Below are 21,701 nucleotides of genomic sequence, written 5' to 3'. Positions count from 1 at the left end.
TCCCCTCCTCCCCCTCCCGCAGCGCATACCTAATAGCCACACCCTGCATACAAACAGCATGTTAGGATGAAAATACAAAGTAGTGAAGAAGAAACTCGGAAGGCAAACATGGCTGAGAAAATGCAGGAAGGATTTCCCGACCTGTCTCGGTTTATTTGCCTCCTAAACAGCCGAGAAAGAGAAAATTGTTGGTGGAAAAAGTGGCGAATTAAAAAGCCTCCGATCACGCAAGGAGCAAAACCAGAGGGGGAGGAGCCAAGGCAGGGGGAGGAGCCAAGACAGGGCACTACTTTCAAATCTTGTGAGCTCCCCAACATTACCTAGCCCAACATTAAAGAAGCAAAAAGTGAAACTGTTGCTGTTGAGCACGGCTTGATCAAAGCAGTCTGTCATAAGGCAGACCTCCCTCTACCTGTTCCCCTTCCTTCCTGTCTTCATCTGCCAAAGGCAAACACAACAACCGTCATCATTGCTCAAGCACTCCTTCTTTTTTAATGTATCATGGCAAAGTCAGAGTTAATAAACCTCCAAACTAGAGCTTATTCCAACACTAAACTCTGATTCAATCACCACATTGAAATGTATGATAATGATACAGTAGCAGCCAAGAATGACTAAAACCTGACTGCCCTTACTCCCACGTATTCCATCAGTGGGAGATCATAAAAATACACATTCTCAGATGGAAAGCTAAACAAAGTCCGTCCCGACACTGACCTCCATCCACTCTGCTTTTCTTTAACCACAACTTCATAAATGTGTGTTTGACTGAAAAGCAGTCAAAGATGCAACTATGAGATCTTTCAGAAGAGGCACTCATTTAATTCACAACTAGGTAAGTGGTTCTGCATTGGCATCTATCTGAATGGAAACCATGACAGTGTGAGGAAAGCTGATAATGCATAAACACCGACGTATCTGCCGTAAGAGCTGCGTGCAGCGTCTAACAGTATCCACAATATGCATAAAGGAAACAGTGCATGTTTCATTCTGACCAGCGTGAGTTATGCCCTTGCATGCACGGCAATAACACATCTAGATGGCATGTTATTCTGTAATATGACAAAGTGCTTTCTGCCACTGGCAAACATTAACCTTCACCTTACCGCATGCTATGGATCTCATTATGCAGCCAGACGAGAGGATCACAAAGGAATCTGCATTCAGGCGGCGTTTGTCACATTCATGTTATCAGATTCCTCCAAAACAAATCTGCATTATAAAGGCAGATCCTGTGGTATGGAGTTATGTCTCCACATGATGCAAAGGTGACATTAAATCAGACACAATGACATGATACAAAAGGTTTGTGTGAAATTTAGCTTTTTTTCTTTGCACAAACAGATGATATTAGATCAAACAGGTCTATAAAACTCACATTTACACAGTGTTATTATAAGGACATCTACTTTTATTGTTTTAGTGTTGAATAACAGCAACAGCGGCAAGTTATTTGACAGAATAACAGCTTGCTGTGGCGGCTTTTATCTAAATTAAATCACACATATATGGTTGTATCCATTTTTGGTTTGCCGAGGTGTGTAAATACCATGCATGTTGTGTTTCCTGTCTGTTTATTGCAACATTTTTGTGCTTTTGAAGAATGATCATCATTTTGTTAGGTGATCATTATTGTTAAGGTGCTCAGTAAAGTGCACCTTGCAGGTCAGCATCTCTAGTGGTGTGACATGTATGACCAAGCAGCAAAATAAGCTTTTGGTAGAAATAAAGATGTCTTGGTTTTCAGTAGTGGCACAAATAGTAAGAATAGACTGAAAGCAAATGCATATCTCACACCAAAGTCCCATTATTATGAGCCTGATGGAAACCAGAAAGACAAACCCTTCAGTTTGCACTCAGGCAACATTATGTCTGACAGTTCTAGTTATAATTACCACACTGCTCGGCTTTTTCTCCCCAAACTCTTAAAAGTCATCTTAAAAAAGGTTAATTTTCATATCCATCCATCCATCCATCCTTCTAATGCGTTTGGGTATAATCGAAACCAACACCCTTAGTGGCTGCGATCAGCTTAATCAGCGGATTCAGCTGGCTGAATGCTATTTTTAAGCTAATATGCTAACCATCTGTCAGTGATGCTAGCTTGAAGAGTCCAGATGGCAACTGAATATCGGAGTAAGGCCTAAAGGGCTTTAAGTCATAGTAAAAGGAGTTTAGACGGATGGGTGTGTAACATAGACTCATGTCGTATACAGTTAGTGTTCAGTGTGTAACCGGGACACAGCTGTATAACACCGACAACGAACATGCTCGTGATTGGTTCAAACAACCGAAGCTGTTAATTAGAAGATTCGGTAGTCTTAAGCCTTAATGCAGTTCTCAAGTCCAGTTTGGCTGTAAATGAAAGTATAGTAAGAAAAGGGATTTTTTTTTTTCACTGATCAACGCTACCATGCATATCTCCTGTGTCCTTTTTTTTTAATTTTTTTTATTTTTTACAGACAATACATGAAACAGTAATTTACACTGATTTAGGAAAGTCACGCTAACAGGGAGCTGAGTCTGCACTTTTTCCAAAAGGAATTCTAACATTTGAAAATGTCACTGCGCTTTTAGCTTTAAAAAAAACAGCATCTTATGAGCTGCAGTCATCCCGAGCAGCAGGCCTGTTATCATCAAATCAGTGATATTTTAATTCTTGCGAACACTGTAGTCGACAAGAACCGCAAGTTGACACATCTGATTTAGTTCTACTTACACAACATGACACGACCACAGCCAGCGTAGCAACAAAATGTTCCATAAAGGTCACACACCAATGCAAAGAACATTCTGGATATTCGTGTCTTTTCCATGTCTGTGGTCGAGTAGGCTGTCACTTTCTTTTAGGTCTCCATGTTTTACTACAACCGCGTTGAGTCATAACCATTGTGTGCAAGACCCCCACAGGACTTCACTCTGATTACTTTCTTACATTTCAGCTTGACGTTTAATTAAATGTTGAGTTTTTTTGTTCCATTCTGCTCTTACGCTCAGTCTGGGAGCAAAAAGTAGACAAGAATGAAAGATTGGAGAAAAGGCTGTTTGGTGAAAATATACCGTGGAGAAATTTTGGGACCCTCATTATTTCTTTATAGTTTGTTAATCTGGGAGAAAAAAAAGTTGAGTAATTTGTTGAAAGATGCAAACATGAAAAGAAATGAGTGACAGAATGGGATTATCTATCAGTTTGTTGATGCACCTGTCCAGTTGTTTGTTGACATACATAGCCAATCACATGGCAGCAGCTCAGCACATTTAGTCTTGTAAACACGGTGAAGATGACTTGCTGAAGTTCAAACTGAGCATCAAGATGAGGAATAAACGAGATATAAGCATCTTTGAATGTGGGATGGTTGTTGGTATTTCAGTCTTTCAGAAACTGCTGATCTACTAGGATTTCCACAAACAACCATCTCTGGGATTTACAGAGATGGTGTAAAGTAGAGAAAATATTCAGTAAGCAGCAGTTGTCTGGACCAGAGATCTCTTTAAGAAGAGTTAAAGTAAACATTTTCCAAAAGTGTCTGAATTGTGTAGAAGACTGGAAGCATCAGCCGGATCCTGCTGCTCTTAATCCAACACAATTTATCCATCTTTTTCCATTTTATGCTGTTTTCTTACAGTTTTATTTCTTTTGTAAGATACAAAAATCCATTTTAACCATATGTAGAAGCATTGGTGAAACTACCGTATGGTCCTGTATATCAGAGGAAAGCTGTGCTTCAGAATCCAGTGGAATTACAACAGGAGCATAAACCATTGAAGAGTTACGGTATTTCAAAGAATGAATACTTTTTTGGATGTGACAGCAAGTTTAAAAGGATAAATTGAAAATGGTAAAGCAGGGGTGCCCAGCTGCCAGACTCATATGAATCATTCTTGGTATAGAATTTAATTGGCTGTTGGATCCATTTAGCAGAAACCAGTAGTGTTGGAATCAAAAACCTCAGGTCTTGAGGACCGATTCCGGTAAATGTGACATGTTTCCCTTTCAGTTTGTCTCTCTGAAGGGGTCGCTACACAGTGATTGCACAGGTGATTTGGCACACACATTACATGAGACGCTCTTCCCGACGCAACCTTCTGCATTTATCCAGGCTTGGGACTGGCCCTCAGAGAACAATCATGTCCTCCTCGGTACTGCAGCAGCGTAGGAGAGCAGGATTTGAACCACTGACTGTCAGGTCACTAAACAAGCAGCTCTACCAACTGAACCACCCCGAAACAAAAGGATAACCCTGGCTTGTTATCTTACCACTAGCGGACATATGATCTTTTAACATATCTTTTGAAATATGATCTAATTAACATGCTGCCTTTTCTCTTTTAGCTTCGTTTCACGTCTGACTCGCGTACCTGAACGACAGTCCGCCGTTTGTGCCTGTAGTGTCCGGCGCTTTCTGCCAAGATGTCACATGGAAGTTAGCTCGGTCTTACAGTCTTTTTCTTTTAGTTTGAGTCTGACATGATCCAACACTTGGAAATTTTGGACATTTTCTCAGGCTGGCTCCATATTTTCCTCCCATCTGTATTTCTTGTTCTGTTTATTCCATGACGTATGAAGCGTTCTTCTCATTTATTGGCAGGTGATACAGGAAGTAGCTTATACAGGCTGAAAGCAATGCATTAAATGCAACATTTCCTTTTTTGATTCAACTTTACTTGTTAAACAAAACATCAGAACAATTTTAATAGATCCTTTTTTTTGTAATCCATTGAATTGAATTATTTCAGTTTCATCCATTGATCATCGTCTTTTTGTAAATTTAATTTACCAAACTATGTAGAGAAAAGATAGTTTCATAGTGGTTGCAAATGTGTAAACTGTTTTGCTAGTAGCTTGTAAATGTGTCTCTACATCCATGTACAGACCTCGAGCAGTTTCCATATGGATGTCGAGCCATGCATTCACAGTATTTACTGGTTTGTGTGTACAGAAACCTTTTAGATATGGAAACGATGACATAACCGAGGCTGAGAGTGAAATATCTGAGTCCTACACACTACATGCAGTTTGTTATGTGTAGAAATTACTTGTCTGTAGATTTGAATGTCCATCTGGATTTTACATTAAAACACATTTATTACCATTCTAAAATTAATTTTCTTTGTTACAAATAGATGATAACCTCACAGCTAAACTGTGGAGGCAACTCTTCTGAAATAAATGAGTCACTGCAGGTATCATTCATAAAGACCATTTGACTCCTTTTCTTGGTTCTTAAAGCTGCTGAACAAAGACTGTTACGGTCACGTGTGTTACTGACTCAGCGGTGGACTTAAACGACCATTGTGTGTGTTGTTTAAGTCATTGTCAGCTGTAAGTGAATGAACCTGCCTGGCCAGACGTGTTTTGGTGACAAGGGCCAACATGTGGATGGGTGTGAAACCACCTGAGGAGGAGAATCAGCAGTGTTCAGCGTTGAATTCAAGTTTAGCAAAGTCAGAATTTACACCAGATGATTTTGTACCAAACAGTCACGGTTTTTAGACACAAAGTGATAAATTTATTCATCCAAACACGGCATATCCATATGCCGTGTTTAGACACTGAAAATATATGACAGTAGAGATTGTTTGTAGTGTTTTCCAAACTCTATTTGACTTATTGTAGAAAAAAGAAAAGCAAATAATTGTTTTGCTCTTGTGGCAGTTTAACTGGCACCTCACACTTTAAGTGTGCATGGATTTGCACCAAGGCAACTGTTTGCACACAAGATATTTTATGTGTAAATTACTGAACACTGGGACTATTTGCATGTGGCTTTGTCTCCCAGATGCCACACACGTGGAATGGGTTTGACTGGTAGGCAGCTACTTATGAAGGAGGGAGGAGTTAGTAACAGGAAGTAAAGTTTCTCTGGTTTGATGAGACACTTTAAATGTGTTCCTTTAGTCAATACAGGGGTGGAAAATGTACTTTGTAAAGGTTGCAGGATTGGATTGACTTGACATAGGCGTCTGTTGGAGTGGGATAAATAGGCTTTCAGTAATACTGGTTGTCGTCACCTTCTACCAGCTGCTCAGAGGCTGCCTCAGGGTTAGAGGTTTAGTTCAGAGCAGCTTTTTCCCTAATGGCAGATGACTGTGGATGCAGGGTGCAAATATTATGTCAAACGAGCTCTCAGATACCTAAAATGTATAAGTTCCACAATAAAAAAATGACAGAATCTGTCTAGTAAGTGCAGTTGGGCTTGATGCACTAATATCCGTGTTTACGTATGGTGGAGAGAAGCTGCTGCTCTGAAAGGTTTGTTCTGACACTTGGAAACGTTCCTCAGAGATTTGGTTCCATGTTGACATGAAGCATCACGCAGTTTCTGCACATCATGATGAGAATCTCCCGTTCCACCACGCCCCAAAGCTGCTCTGCTGGACTGAGATCTGGTGACTGTGGAGGCCGTTGGAGGACAGTGAACTCATCGTCATGGTGGAGATGATGTGAGCTTTGTGACATGGTGCATCATCCTGCTGGAAGTTTCCATCAGAAGATGCTACACTGTGCTCAGAAAGGGATGGACATGGTCAGCAGCAGGACTCAGGCAGACTGTGATGTTTAAACCATGTCATGTTGGTAAAATGTAGCACAATGTGTGCCATGAAAATATTCCTCACACCATTACACCTGCAGCAGCAGCATAAACTGTCGGTCCAGCAGGATGAATTCATGTTTTCATGCTATTTCCATCTGATTCTGACCTGACCAACCAGTTCTGGTGAGTCTGTGTGAATTGTAGCCTCAGTTTCCTGTTCTTAGCTGACAGGAGGGAACCCGGTGTGGTCTTCTGCTGCTGGAGACCATCTGCTTCCAGGCTGGACGTGCTGTGTGTTCAGAGATGATGTTCTGCCTATATTGTTTGGAACCAGTGCTGCCAGGACTTTCCATTGCTTTCTATCACCTCCAACCAGTTTGTCCATTCTTCTGACATCAGCAGTCCAACCAACAACAATGAAACGTTCACAGTTGCATTGTTCATTGTTCACAGTCTCTGAACTTTCATTCCCAGAATGCTGCATCACTTTACTGCTGGGTTTAGCTCAACACACAGTGTCACACGCTAACAGCTGGCTATCAGAGCACCGGCTGCTTCGACTGGGCGCAGTGGCTGATTCATCAAATAAACACAGGAGGACATCGAAGGATGGGAGAAAAAGAAAGAAGAGAGAGGAAGTGACAGAGGAAGAGATTAGAGTCAACATTAGTCTGAATTTCATTGACTGGAGAGAGCTCAGAGCTGAGACAGAATGCAATATGGCTGCTGGGTAAGGCATCACTGAGGGGAGGGCGCCACACTGAGAAAATCTGCCAAAGTTCATCAGCCTTACTTAAATCCATTTTTTACCTCACTTTGTTGCTCAGTTTGAACTTTTGCAAGTCAACTTCACCATGTCTGCATGCTTAGATGCACTGAATACTGCCATGTGATTGGCCGATTGGTTATTTGTGTTTTGAATAGGTGGACCTATTAAAGTCCACTGAGCCTCTATTCACCTTTCTCTTATGAAGACTGACTTTTTTTTACATCATGGCTTCTTTAAATGAAAAAGTAGGAAAATATTTCCAGGGACTTTGCAAAGCTTTTAGGAAACTCATCTTTTTTTCCAGATTGTTTTGCATTTTACAGAGTTTAAGATCAATTAACTGATGTAGAAAGAATAAATGGCAGACAAATCGCTCATGAAATTAACTGTTAATGGTAATCATTAGTCGCAGCCCTGGCAGTCTGCCGAACTCACAGACACATTTAATCTCTGAGAATTATTCAGCCATTCCAATTTATTGAGGCCGTTTCTGTCATTTAAATTTTCTGCTGAGATAACACCCTCGTATTTCCTCTCCTCTGAGGTCAGCTCGCGAACACTGGCCTCTAATGCTCTGCGGCTTCTGTCATCGCATTTATTTATCACTTTTTGAGACAGAAAAATAAAAAAAAAGGAAAATAATTGGAACGTTAATGGCAGCAGGAGGATGAAGATGCTCCTGATGAGCTCAGCTTCCTCACTGTGTGCTTTGTAGTACATGTCTCCCCCAAGTGGTTACTTCTGCTCCAACAGAGTTCAATTATTCAACTTTGTTTTATCTATTTTTAAAGAATCATTAGATATAAATATTTTTTTCACTGTCTGTATAACTGCTTTTAAAATGAAGACCACTGTGAAGATGAGGAACTCTGAAGGAAGATGAAAACGTTTATCCTGCTTCATCCTGAAGTCTCACCAGCGTCACGTTCTGCAGATCACTTTCAAACGGACCGAAAAGTATGAATGAAAGGATTAAACCCATTGTTTTCATTTCTATATACATAATCCTGGCTTGCCCTAAAAATTCCTCCACGCTTGTCTGAAACGCTGAAATCTGATTGAGGCTGTCTGGAGAGCAGCCAAAAGCTGCCTGCATGATGGTCAGCGTGATTCACACCCAGCATTAGCAAAAAGCTGACAGATAATTCTCCGCAAAACACAAATCACCTCTTCCACCTTCACAGCTTTAATAGAATAGTATTTTTTCTGAATTATTCATCACTGCATTGCTCCTGAGACAGAGCTAGCCTTTCCCCTTTCCACACCGCTGTTCGCCCGGTGCTTTTAAGTCAAAGTCACCTCATAAAATGTATTTAGATGTTACAATGATAGCATTTTAATCATGGTCGCCCCCTCAGCGAAGCGTGGCCATTCAGAGACCTGAAAGATAAACCAAACAGAGGGTATGCAGCTGTAAGATATCCCCTATGAGCAATATTTGTGGTCCTTGCATGCTTGGCCATGTGAGTGTAGAGAGCAGGAGAGCATGTATCTGAAGTCTCAGCAGAATCCTAAGTCAACCACATTTGATTGATTGGGTTTTGTTGGCTTGTTAGTTAGTAAGTCACGCTTTGTGGTCGGTTAATTGCTGCCATGTTGGTGTGAACACGATTCTCCAACTTTTTTTCTTTTTTTTTTTTTTTTTTATTAACCCTAACACAACTAAGAGTTTACACTTATGTCTAACGGTGCTTAACTACTCCTTACATTGTTTGTTTAGATTGAGTTTTATACCAGGGGAGGGACTTTAACATGGTAATTACGAGGGGTGTCACGATTCTCCAAATCCTTGATTTGGTTTTGATTTTAGGGTCACGATTCGATCGACTCTCTATATTTTTCTCTTTTTCTTACATCACAGAAACCTCTGACATTTTTAGACTTGTCTTGTCTATGATAATTTGTTTTCATTAACTTTTGTACAGTAAATGGACTTGTACTTACATTGCACTTTTCTAGTCATACAGACCACTCAAAGCGCTTTACACTACTTGTCACATTTACCCATACAACACACTCGTACCCCGATAGGCACATTGGGGGGCAGCTTGGGGTTCAGTGTCTTGCCCTAGGATGCTTAGGCATTTTAGTCAGGGGAAGCCTGGAATTGATCCCCCAACTTTCCAGTTGAAGGATGACTGCTCTTCCTCCTGAGCTACATACCTTCTATTGTCACAGTAAGTCTTATGTCAAAAGATGGACTACATTTAAGTGACAGTTTTCATTATTCTTGTGTAATGTATCTCATTAGACACTTGTGTTCAAATTTGAAATTAATTTATTTACAATATAAAAATATAAGAATAACTATCTTGTCATCAGTCAAGTTAAAAAAACAACAAAATAACAATAATAACAAAATGAGAAGTCACAGAGGGTGCCTGCCATCTTGTGACTGTGGTCTGCTGCTACAAATAGCCCTATAGCATTAGTTATAGCTTTCGCACGAGCTGAGGATTGTGGAAGCTTTATTACAAATGAGGATGGAATAGTTGGCTGGACCAGTCATGGTGTTTTCCTGGTTGTCAAATCTAAATTTTTGTGAGGCCGGCAAATGTGTCCTGCCATGTTTGTAGGCTTTCCCGTAGCCAGGTATGGGACACGCACAAAGCATATTGTACACACTGTGGCCGTCTTGTCAACAACGTGAACGTTGTCCACATAACTCACCGGGAACGCAAAATATGGCCACATGGGTGATTTAAGAGATGCAGGAGCAGCTTGAAGCTCTGGTACCATGTCGCCTTTATCAGTACTTGCCATGGTGTTATAAACGGCAGGTTAGCTAACGTGTAGCATCGGCTACAATATGCAGCGACTTCATGCGCTTTTACTTGTTTGTACACCTCCATAATGTATGTCAGCCTAACCAATCGCTATTGTAGACGGGGGAGGGAATGGGGAAACACACGCACACAGACAAATACACCAAAACCAGCGAGAGGGAGAGGAGGAGGAGGTGGAGGGGGGGGGGGGGGGGGAATCGTCGATCCCCTCTTTCGTTTAAATTTTCGAGATAAATGACGTGATTTCGATCGATTACAATTAAACATCGAAATTTGACACCCCTAGTAATTACAATTAATTACAAGAAAATAAATGCATCAGAAAAATTAACGCATTTAATTACAGGTTATGTTCCAAAAAAAAGCATTTGCAGAATTTCCTGGTCCAGTTATAGCAATGAACACATCAGATCTTGGCTAACAGCGATGCTAACTTAGCTACTTTGGCGCTACATTTAGTGAGCTTTGTGATTCATGTAGTACACAGGTGTCAAACTCAGGTGTCAAACTCAGTATCATAAAGCACATGTACTGTCAATATAACAAACCCCAGAATGCTGCTGTGGTGGTTTGGTGCATCAGTCAGGACAGGACCCTCTCCTCTGTTGACAGTAGTCATAGCAACTTCAAGCTCCTGCAGCAGAGATGGCAAAATACGGCCAACCCTTTCACGAGGGAGTGTTTGTGAAAGTGCATGATGAAAGCTTGTGAGTTCGTGTGACCTGAGACAAGAACAAGCATTTTCAACTAGAAGCCTGAGCAGAAACACTGCAGCTTTTGAAACCAATCTATGAGGTTCATTGTCATATCTGGAAGATATTTTCAATAAATATTACGGCTGGCCTGTGAGTTTGTCCACTTTTTTTTTTAATTTTTAATTTTGGCTAAATGTATATTTGAGTTTGAAACCCCTGCTCCAGTGACTCCATTACTATTGAGAACTCTAGGATCTTTTTCTGGTGTTACTGCAGACGTATAGGCGGTGGTGCTGCAACAGGTTCTTCCTTCAGCCACAGCTGTCAGAGCAGGACAGGATCACCTCTGCTCCATCGCCAAACTGAAAATGAAACAAGCCAAGTTTCCACTGGCTGATCCCTCTCGGGCTCACAGTCAGATATAAATACATATTGATGAAGAGTGTGGACAGAAACATTTCAAAAGTTAAAAGCACTGGAACATGTTGTAGACTCGCAGCCGGAGCTGTTAGATAAAGTCCTACTTTCTCTCTGAAGCACATTGTGACATTGAGATTGTACCCAGATCCAAGTCCTCGGACCAGCCTGTCTGGCACCCCTTTCTTCCACATTCTGATGCTCAGTTTGAACTTGACCTTGTCTACATGACTAAACGCATTGTCTTGCAGCCGTGTGATTGGCTGGTGAGCTTTCTGCTATTTGCAAGCAACTGAGAAATAAAGAGGCTGGTGTTGTTGCAATAGTGCAGACATGTGGTTCCAAAACTGAGGTTGCAGGATAATTTCAATACCCTCCTTTTGTCACAAAAATGTAAGATTTTTACCAGGGTTGTAAAAATTAAACTATTGAACATCTGTGAAATAAGCATGGGATTTTAGAACACATCCACGCATAAACAACAATGTTAGCACACTTGCATATTAAAAGTCTGAATTTAGCATTATTTCTGTGAGAGAAGCTGGTTTTGGGAATGTAGTTGTCTTGACACAGCGATTAATTTAATCCACCAAAAACAACTTTATTTATATTATGAAGATTACATTAGAGGATGGCTGCAAGAGGATACATCTGCTATATCACACAAATAATCACTCAATCACTCAGTTGCATGAGGGTCAGAACAATCAACATATGTTATCTTGGGGTTTTTGGCTTAAAACATCTGCGTGCTGCTGTAGAGAACTAGTTTCACCTAGCAGGGTGAGACAAGGCATTTATACAACACCTTTCATTCATTCATTCATTCATTCATTCATTGTCCTAACTGCTTAATCCAATTCAGGGTCGCGTGGAAGCTGGAGTTTATCTCGGCTGTCTTTAGGTGAAAGGCAGGGTACACCCTGGACAGCTCGCATGTCCATCGCTGAACACCTCTCATTTTACATGGCAATTTCAAGTGTTTTACATAAAACATTAACAGCATTACAGATGCTGTAGAGAAGCAACAACAACAAAAAGCAAAAATCACAATAAAATCCTAATCAAATTAAAATAGTGTGTGTGTGTGTGTGTGTGTGTGTGTGTGTGTGTGTGTGTGTGTGTGTGTGTGTGTGTGTGTGTGTGTGTGTGTGTGAGAGTGACTGTAGAGGTTTTTAATGTTAGGATGTTTGTGTTTTATATAAAAATAATCAATTAAAAAAAGTTTAAAAAGGAATAAAAACAAGTAGACGGACCCAAACTTCTGCCGGCCGTCATCTCTGACTGTGTTTCATCCTGCAGTTTATAAATGTTGACTGCGTACTGGATCTCCATGATGGTTCCACACCTTCATCCACCATAGTGGGTTGCAAATCATCACTGGGGAAATCTTCCTGATGTGCTTCCAAAAGATCTGCACAGTGTCAGGGTGCTGGACTTTGGTTGAAGCCTCCATGTTTTGATTACTTTTGTGGTCTTGGTAGAAGTGGCTTCTATTTCCTCCTTCTGCCAGGCTTTTATTCTGGCTGGGTGTCACATGACGAGCCAAGCATTCACATCTATGCTATGTTTCTGCCTCAAAGCTCAGATGAGAGAAACTGTACAACTGTTACATGATGGCAATGCAAAATGGCAAGCTCCTTTTGTGAGCACAGTGAGCGACGTTTGACTCCGTTGCATATCATCTACAGTACTGTGTCTATTTTGTGCATGTTTGATTATCAGATAGGAATTTTTACAATGGTTGTTTGTCCTCCTTTCTCTAGCTAACAAGAACCCATGCCATTTACCAGAGGCTCCTGGCCCTTGTCGAGGGCTTTTGAAGCGCTTCTTCTTTGACACCAACAGTCAGCAGTGCAAGCAATTCTATTACGGCGGCTGCTTTGGAAATGCCAACAACTTCAGGAACATTGATGAATGCAAGGCGAGATGTGAAAGCCCAGGTAAGCAAGGCTGATTTTTGCTCTGTAACAGGAAGGACTAGCTCCCAGCTCACATGTAAAAACAGCCTTATCAGGCCATAAAAATCTCTGAATCTGTTGTGTTTAGTCCAAACTAAAAGAATACATTCCCAGAATGTGACGGTTAAAAAAAGGGAAAAAACGGAAAGGTCATGCCCACCTTGACATTCTTTTCTCATCTACAACTTCACAAATTCAAAATAGTCATTTAGCCTGTGTTCTAATTACAAGTTATTTAATTTGGCCAAATAAAAATAATGGTTTTTGTTTGGATGCTGAAGTCCCGTTTTGAGAAAAAACAAAGTCCAAACAGCACAGCAGATTATAGTTCCCACACAACAAGCTAAACACAATTCGCTGGGGTAGCATAATCAAAACGGTTCTACCTCAGAAAATTACGTTTCTGATGAATTTTCAGCTGAGCATGAAATCACATTCCACCTTGATTTAGCATTTAAATAGTTTTAACTGACCGAAGCGGACTCAATTATGCTAAACTGAGGCATGACTTAGAAGTCATTTGGGCATTGAAACTGTCAGGGAAAATAACAAGCAAGTCGCTGGACTGAAACCGTTTCAGCCAACACCCTGTGTTGGACAGAAAACCAACACACACCCCTCTATTTGTTTACTCTTTTTTTTTTTTTTAACAACAATTTCAGACTCTTGGCATCTACTTATAGATTAAATGTTTGCAGATCAACAAAGATGACAGTATAATGAAAAATATAGTGAAGCAAACGTTAACTTTTTCTTTTTTTTTTTTTTTTGCCACATGGGTAAAAGTAGTAGACTCTACCACAGCACCAGAGGTCCACACAGAGTCTGCCCAGTTTGTGCAGACAACCGTCTTAACTGGTAAAAACTAAATGCATGCCATATTATACCATTTTACAAGTAACTAACATTTTGCTTATTAATACTCTCTTAAAATATACAAATATGCAAAGTCAAGCTACATCATAATTTAGCGTCATTTACACAGCTGCTTATCTATGTACTGGCCCGACCAGTTACTCGCATTACAGCTTGCAAATACTGTTAAGTTTTGAGGTTGGGGACAAGCAATGCTTCAAACACAAAATCAACAAGGTACCCATGAGAAATATATAGTATATTCTCAGTCTTATGCCAAAGTAAGTAAGGTCAGAAGTCTCTGAAAAGTCTGAAAACTTTCTTTTTTTTTCTAGCCATGTACCTTTGTTTCACAGAAGCATATTAGCCTAGCATAGCTTAGCTTGACTTAGCTAAAAATGTTGCAAAAGGAGCAGCTAGTGTGGCCTCATCTCAAGTTTAAAATAATTAGCAAAAAGTGATTAATATGTAAACCATGAGTCAGATTTACTAAAACAGGCAGATTGAAATGTGGACACAAATCCAAACAGCACGGGAAAAATGTCCAGTTTTGCTGTTACAACTTAGCTAAACTTAGCTAATTTACAGGCACTGACTCAATCAGCTAACTTCAGTGATAAACAAAGCAGTGTACTTGGAACAACACGTGTTCATTTAGATTCATTGGGACAACCAAACCTGTCAATAGTCACAATGCAATGTACCTGAAACTGCGAAATATAAAGCTTAATGAATCACAAAGGCTCTGTTCACACTGGAAGCAGTGAATCAAATTGAATCAGAACACACAGGTTCAAACCTGTTACACATTCAGTGTTATCCGTATTTACTGCTGTAAAAACAGCATACCGTGTCTTCGGCTGCACATGCAGGTCATTTCAGGAAGTTCACACGGAAGTGTGAGGAAGATTGCATGCAAATAATATTGTGAACAACCTGACAAAAACTAGGATTTGAGCATTAAGACCTGCAGCGTGAACAGTGTGAGAGTAAGGGGACACTGAAAGAGTCACGTCCACTCTTTTCAGAAGCCAAAACTTTGCTTTGATAGTAAATCACGCTAACTTTTAACATCAAATCAATGTTTCCACCAAGCACAGAAATGTAGCAAAGTGGACACCATGTCTGTTAATTACAGTTTTACGGAAAAAAAAAAGGTAATTTTTAATTAATCTAAACCACTAATTATATACTAACAGATGCTTCAACGATACTCTAAAATGTGCATGTCCTAGACTGCTGGAGCATGTTTCTCAAAATGTAAAATGTCTCACTCAGGTGGTTGGGCCTTTTTTTATTATTTGAGCAAGCTGTTTGGGTTTTCTTCCTCTAACAATTCTGTCCTTATCATACAGATATGAATGTCATATCAATGCTTGAATTTCAATTTAGGAAACAATACAAACAGATTCATTGATCCATATGTTTATTGTTTAGAAGAACTGACTGCAAGTGAACTTTCACCGCCACTGAACATCTTTGATGAAGACAGAAACGGTAAGAAAGCATGCTGCACATGCAATTCTTCTGTCCAACAAGCCGAGTGCCAAAATAAAAAGCATTTTATAGGATTCCACAACGCAACCTTTACTTCAGGGGTGACCAAGTTCACTCCTCGAGATCTACCATCCTGAAAATTTTAGATACAACCCTTGTCCAACAAACCTTAATCAAATGAATGACTCATTATCAGGCATCTGCAGAACTGCATGAAGTCCACACGTAGCTTGGTTTGTGCTAAACTGAATATCTTCCCCCCTCCGGCCAGTAAAATGAAAAAGAACCCACACAACCTCGTTTTTCAAAAACAAATCCATCCACACCTGTCCGCCTAACCATGTTGTTAAGTACATTCATAAGCATATCAAACCTTTAGGCGGTAGTAGCACCCCTAGTCTTATCAAATCAGAATAACCTTCCGTCTCACAACGTCACTTCCATAAAGCAGAAAACATGTCTCTAACATGATACGGTTAGGTGGCGGGAAATAGGTGTCCTTAATCTTGTCCTTCGCCTTTGGTCGTCTATATGGAGTGGTAGTGACAGTAAAAACCAACACAAAGTGCCCTGACAATGGATAATGCCAACACAGTTTTAATGACGTCCATGTTGTTGAAAACACGTCACACATGTAACCTCATGGTATGTTTTGTCGCAGGCAATGACATTTCAAAACCTAAAACCTAGGTATGTACTGTACGTCCACATGCAGAATGGAATATTCACACATCTTCACTTTGGTTTTTAAAAAAAATATTTTTTATTTGCTTAAATCTGCATTTTTGTGTGGATGACAGGCCAATAAAAATATCTAAAAGTGTCAGGATGGTAGATCACCAGGACCAAACTTGGGCACCCCTGCTTTACTATATAAAAACCTGGGGTTTAGCTGTCGATCAAGAGGAAGGGCAGTTGTCTTTCACCTGGAAAGTTGGGAGATGGATTCCAGGCTTCTATGTGCTGAAGTGTATTTGACACTGATGTGTGTGGGGTAACCCAACTTGTGGTGTGTGTGAATGTGACATGTAGTGTTGTGCACTCTGAGTGGTCCGCATGACTGGAAAAGTGTGAAACAGATGCTTTTACCATTTTGAAGTTTGAGTTCAGGTGTTAGTTGTGTCTAATTAGCTGTAGCTCACTAGCTACTGTGAAGCTATTGTCTGTTGTTGGGGTTTGTATACAGAGACAAGCAAGCTCTGTTTTTTTTTTTAAAAAAACAACTAATGCTTGAGAACATTTTTTTTTTCAAAAAACGTAAATCAGAGTTAAAAATTTAGTGCTAATGGCCTGCAGTATAAAACAGTTTTGACAGCAGGGCACAGAGCCAGAAACCATGCTTGCACTGTTCATTTATTAGACTGAGTACCATACATGTGGGAAAGATTAAATGTTGAGGCCAAATAGAATCACTCATCTTGTCTTCAGAGGAGCAAGCAGCCCAAGCTGAATGTTGAAACAGCCCTAAAGTAATCACATCCAAGCCATTTCAGAAAGCAGTATGGGCTGCCACAAGTGTTGAAAAAGTATGAATCAAGTCAAGGTGCAGTGATGCATAGATAATGGACAGCTTGTAGAATTGCTTTTGTTGGATAGAGCAAAGGGCAGAAGCACAGTTCATCCATGTCTCTCTCACACATCCCATTTGTCTCAAAATCTTGCTTATTATTAATTTTCTTGGCATTAGCTGGAAGTGAGCGTATATCTCCGCTGTCATGTTCCAAGGCTGTTTTGAGTGGCAATATGAGAGCACAGGGAGACCTCGGTCCATCTCCTTCAACACTGTCACAGTGATAATTCTGAAAATTCAATTTCACTCTTGTCAGAAAATATTAAGAAGAAAAGATTCAGGATGAGCAGCCCTCCATAGTTTCAGCCTCTTGTCAGTACATTGTCAGAATGCTGAGCTCTTCGGCATTCAACAGATCATCTCTGAGACATTAACATTCAAATCGTTTTAACAGAGGATTGATTGGATATTCAGTTTATTTAAAAAAAAAAAAAAAAAAAAAAAACATGATTCATGTGAAGTATCCAGGCCTTGGGTTTAGTATCAAGTTGAATTATGATTAAATTTGAGATTTACGAGGCTGAAAAAGAGCATTGTTAGAATTTGGGATGAATAGTAACTGCTCATATTTCTGTCAGACTAAAGACTGACATCTTGTGGCTGAACAAGGAAGTACAGTGTTAATATCTGAGAAGTGGCAAAGCTTGAAGGTTCTGACCAGTATCTTAGCTGGTTCCAGGACTTCCATCTTCTGAACGCAGTTCTCTCCCGTAGACCATCTGCTTTAAGGCTGGACGTGCTGTGTGTTCAGAGATGATATTCTGCATTTCTTGGTTGGAACCAGTGCTTATTTGACTTTCTGTCGTCTTTCTATCATCTCCAACCAGTCTGTCCATTCTCCTCTGACCTCTGACATCAACAAGACATTCTGGTCCATTCTGATGACCATTCTCTGCCAATTAGAGATGGTTTGTTTGTAAAAATCCCAGTAAATCAGCAGTTTGCGAGCTACTCAGACCACCTACCATTCCACTTTCAAAACAAGCTAAAAGCCCTAAAATATGTGTATCTGAGTTGTTTTATTGGTACAGTAACATTTATTATTTACATCCCTTCAGCCATTGTTTCGCAGCAATGTTCTGAGGCTGAGAAACCGCATTTCACACCTTATACTCCCAGAACGCTGCTTCATTTTACAGCTGAGTTCTGCTCTATACATGCTAACAGCTGGCTAGTAAAACACTGCAGAAAGCTCCACCAAATTCTGATCCCACCATCTGAATGCAGGAGCCGTGAGTGGAGACTCACACCAGCAATGTTGTTCTGTTGTCTAGTGTGGTGAACTACAGTATATCAGGGCAGTACTTCCTTATATGCATATTCCTGTTGTGGTCAAAGCTAACATCTGGTACACCCCCTCACCATTCTTTTGGCATTCTTTTTTCCACTATAGTGAAGTAAATTACTCTTTTGAAATGTGCATTTTTGCATAAAAAAGGAAAATCATCCTAGAAAGGTAAAAAAAAAAAAAAAATGGAGAACAGGGGCATCGGGATCTTCAAGATTGAAGATAACTTTATTGTCTGTTATATAACAGAAGCAGAAATTGGTCAGACACAGTTCCAACACATGTAAAATATTTAAAAATTTTAAAAAATTCAATCATGGTTAAAGGTGTTAAAGATGTGTGGTTTAATCCAAAGGACCCAGGTTCAAGTCTACAGACTGGGGAGCCTGGTCTGGAGCCTGAACCTGGCAGCCCACTAATGTAGGGTGGATGAAATGCAGAGAAGGAATGTCCCAGCAGGGATTACTTCAGTATAATATATGACTAACATTCAGCTGATGAATGAGAATTTAAAGACACTCCCAAGTTACGAGCAGTAAATATACAAGTTATATTGTATTGATGAAATCATATAAACTCCCCAAAAATCCATTTTTTCCAGGTTTTAAGGCAGAAAAACTTCTACTGAACAGAATCAATGAGGACAGTTTGTACAGCTCTGTCGGAGGCGCAGATACAGACCCTCCCTTTAGAAAAAAAATCTGTTTGCTTAGGCCTGGAGAGCCTGCAGACATGAGACAAATCTATTCCTGTCAGACTGGAGGCTAAGCGCATGAACTCCTGCGGAGTTTAAGGCCTGTTCTTATGGAAAGCAAACAGCCATCAATCGTCAGCTTTATCCACTTTAAGACAACAGAATCCTCCACCATTGTCCCGACCCTGCAGCCACGCTGCCTCTAAGCTGCCATGCAAGATGAGCCACAGCAATATCTGTGTTTCATCTGAAGCCTGGGTGAATCTCAGATTTTTTTAATTAAATGATATCTGTGTTTTTTTACTTTTTGATTGATAGATGTGAGTCATTCGGACATTTGCCTGAGTCCTGTGGACAGGGGGACGTGTGACGGCGCAGAGAAGAGGTATGCATACAACCCGGAAACAAAGAGGTGCCAGAAGTTTTCCTACAGCGGCTGCGGGGGAAACGGCAACAACTTCTTAAACCGCAAACAGTGCATTGTCACGTGCATCAAAAGCAGACGAGGTACGGTGGTTTCCAACCAATCAGCTCCTCACTCAAAGCACTATTAGGTTGAATTCATCATTTTTGTGAATTTGTTGGTTGTGCTGCAGGTCACGGGATGGGGATGATCCGAATAAGGAAGAAAAACATGGGCAGCATCGTAGACCGCTCCGTCTGAACGACCGTCCGGCACTGCGACTCTCTTCGCTCTTGTACACATGTCTTTATCACATGTTTGGCTTCACTCGTACCTCTTGTTTTCTGCTGCCAGATGTGTCAAATCAGGATGCCTTTAACTTGCACCATCTCTTTCGCACATAAAGAATTAGTTCAGTTCTCAAGACTCAGTCCAGATGTGCAGTATGTGTTTCAGTTTAGTAGAGGTTTATTCCAGAAAGATCCGTCCACCCATGACACTGTCATGCATTTAAAGCTGTTTTCAAGTATATGTGTGGATGTGTGGTGTGGGTGGTATATTTACACGTTGAATATTGTGGCACGTTGATCTTGATACTATTAAGTACTGCTTTATATTTACTTAATAAATGATGCTTTTGTTTTGAATAATGATTTTGATACAGCTTTGCAATTTTTAATATGAACAGTGTAACCAGGTAGACGGCTCCTATTTCAGGAAGAATTATATCAGTTTATTACTGTTATGCTCTGTTCCTCAGACATTTTGCTATTCTATATATAAATATTTATGTAATATGTATACTATATACACACACTGCCATTTGAATGGTTAGAGACACTTTCCCATTAGATGTTAATGGAAAATGTGCTTAAACTTTAGACTTGTAGTGTGCATCTAAATATATTCAAACCAATACAAAGAAGCTGAGTCAATAACTGTTGCCATGGAGTTATTGTGTTGGTGAAGATAAAAGGACACAAGAGGGCAGTGTCGCCTAAACCAGCAGGTTTGTGGTGGTCTCTCTTGTCTGCACAGCATTTGCGTCAAGCCTTGTTTTGTTACCATGATTGTAAAGGATTGGTGTGGGAGCGTGCTCAGTAATAAACAGCTACAATTCCCAGTTTGTTCCTTGAGTTTTACTTCTTTCACACTTTGTACACGATGTGTATTAAAGGAAACGTTTCAAAAGATTCAAACACCAAGCAGGCTGCTGAGTTTTCACTGTTTAACAGCATCAAACCTGTGATTGATAAACAGTAAATTCCACATGTTGGAGATGGAGCGGGCTGTGGGGAAACCTGCTGCAATATTCTCTGTTAATTCTGTTTTACCATTACTACCACTCCCAGATGAGATTTGATGAGTTTTATTGGAATGAAGCTGAATAAAGATCTCAGCCCACTCCACACCTGGTCTGCTGCTGACATCCTGGTACCAACACCGGGGAATCTTGGAGTCTTAGCTTCATCTGACCTGCGTTTGCTCTAACAGACGGACTCAGTACTAATCAGGCTGATCACAATGTTGTGTGATCAGTGTAACCTCTGGTAGATCCTGGTTAGTTAGTGAACATTTTCTGATTTTAGACACAGCCATGAAAAAGAAGCAGAGCAAAACATTGTGTTGTTATTAATAATGTTTACATTTTATTAATCCTTTTCATTCTATAAAGTTTTATTTTGTTTTTCTTTGGATCCACACAAGCTGCAGCCAGCAGCTGCTGCAACTCCTGGCATTACAATCTGATGTCTGTGCACAATACACAGACCTTTACATACACACATAAATACATCATATTAATGCACACAATCTCCATAAACTATTTACTGAAATGTATTCTTAGTGTAGACACATACATATGTACATACATGCATTCCTATACACACTACTGTGGAAGTATTCATACATATAATGCATGAAAGTCTATTTATGATTTCAATATAAATATATGTATGTACAAACACACATTCATACATCTGTACAGAACTGTAGAAGTCTTGAGCCCCCTTATTACCTCTGCCAAGGAGAAGGTTATGTTATTGGTGGTGTTGGGTTGTCTGTTGACTGTCTGTCTGTCTGTTAGCAACACTCAGTGAGTAAAGGATGAATTTTGATTCCATTTTCAGGAGATGTCAGAAATGGAACAGGAATAAGGGATGAGATTTAGGAGGTAATCTGATTTACCGTCTGGATCCAGGAATTTTTTTTGAAGGATTCTTTACTATGA

The 21,701-nt window shown here is 40.1% G+C and overlaps 1 protein-coding gene across 4 annotated transcripts in view; it reads left to right on the top strand.

Moving 5' to 3' along the window:
- Nucleotides 1-20,534, top strand: part of tfpia (tissue factor pathway inhibitor a) — a 49,955-nt gene extending 29,421 nt beyond the window's left edge. Inside the window, exons 3-7 of one of the 4 annotated variants that reach the window (XM_079253925.1) lie at nucleotides 12,970-13,146; nucleotides 13,954-14,022; nucleotides 15,460-15,516; nucleotides 19,387-19,575; nucleotides 19,665-20,534. In XM_079253925.1, coding sequence (XP_079110051.1) covers nucleotides 12,970-13,146; nucleotides 13,954-14,022; nucleotides 15,460-15,516; nucleotides 19,387-19,575; nucleotides 19,665-19,732 — 560 coding nt within the window. In that variant the 3' untranslated portion in view covers nucleotides 19,733-20,534. Of the gene's footprint in view, nucleotides 1-12,969; nucleotides 13,147-13,950; nucleotides 14,023-15,456; nucleotides 15,517-19,386; nucleotides 19,576-19,664 lie in introns of all 4 variants that reach the window. The other 3 variants (XM_079253923.1, XM_079253924.1, XM_079253922.1) reach the window with 3 other exon arrangements.
- The last annotated feature ends 1,167 nt before the right edge of the window (nucleotides 20,535-21,701 follow it).

This window comes from Telmatherina bonti (assembly GCF_933228915.1).
Source record: "Telmatherina bonti genome assembly, chromosome: 15".
Taxonomy (NCBI): Eukaryota; Metazoa; Chordata; class Actinopteri; order Atheriniformes; family Telmatherinidae; genus Telmatherina; species Telmatherina bonti.
This window is presented reverse-complemented; position numbering and strand designations above follow the sequence as displayed.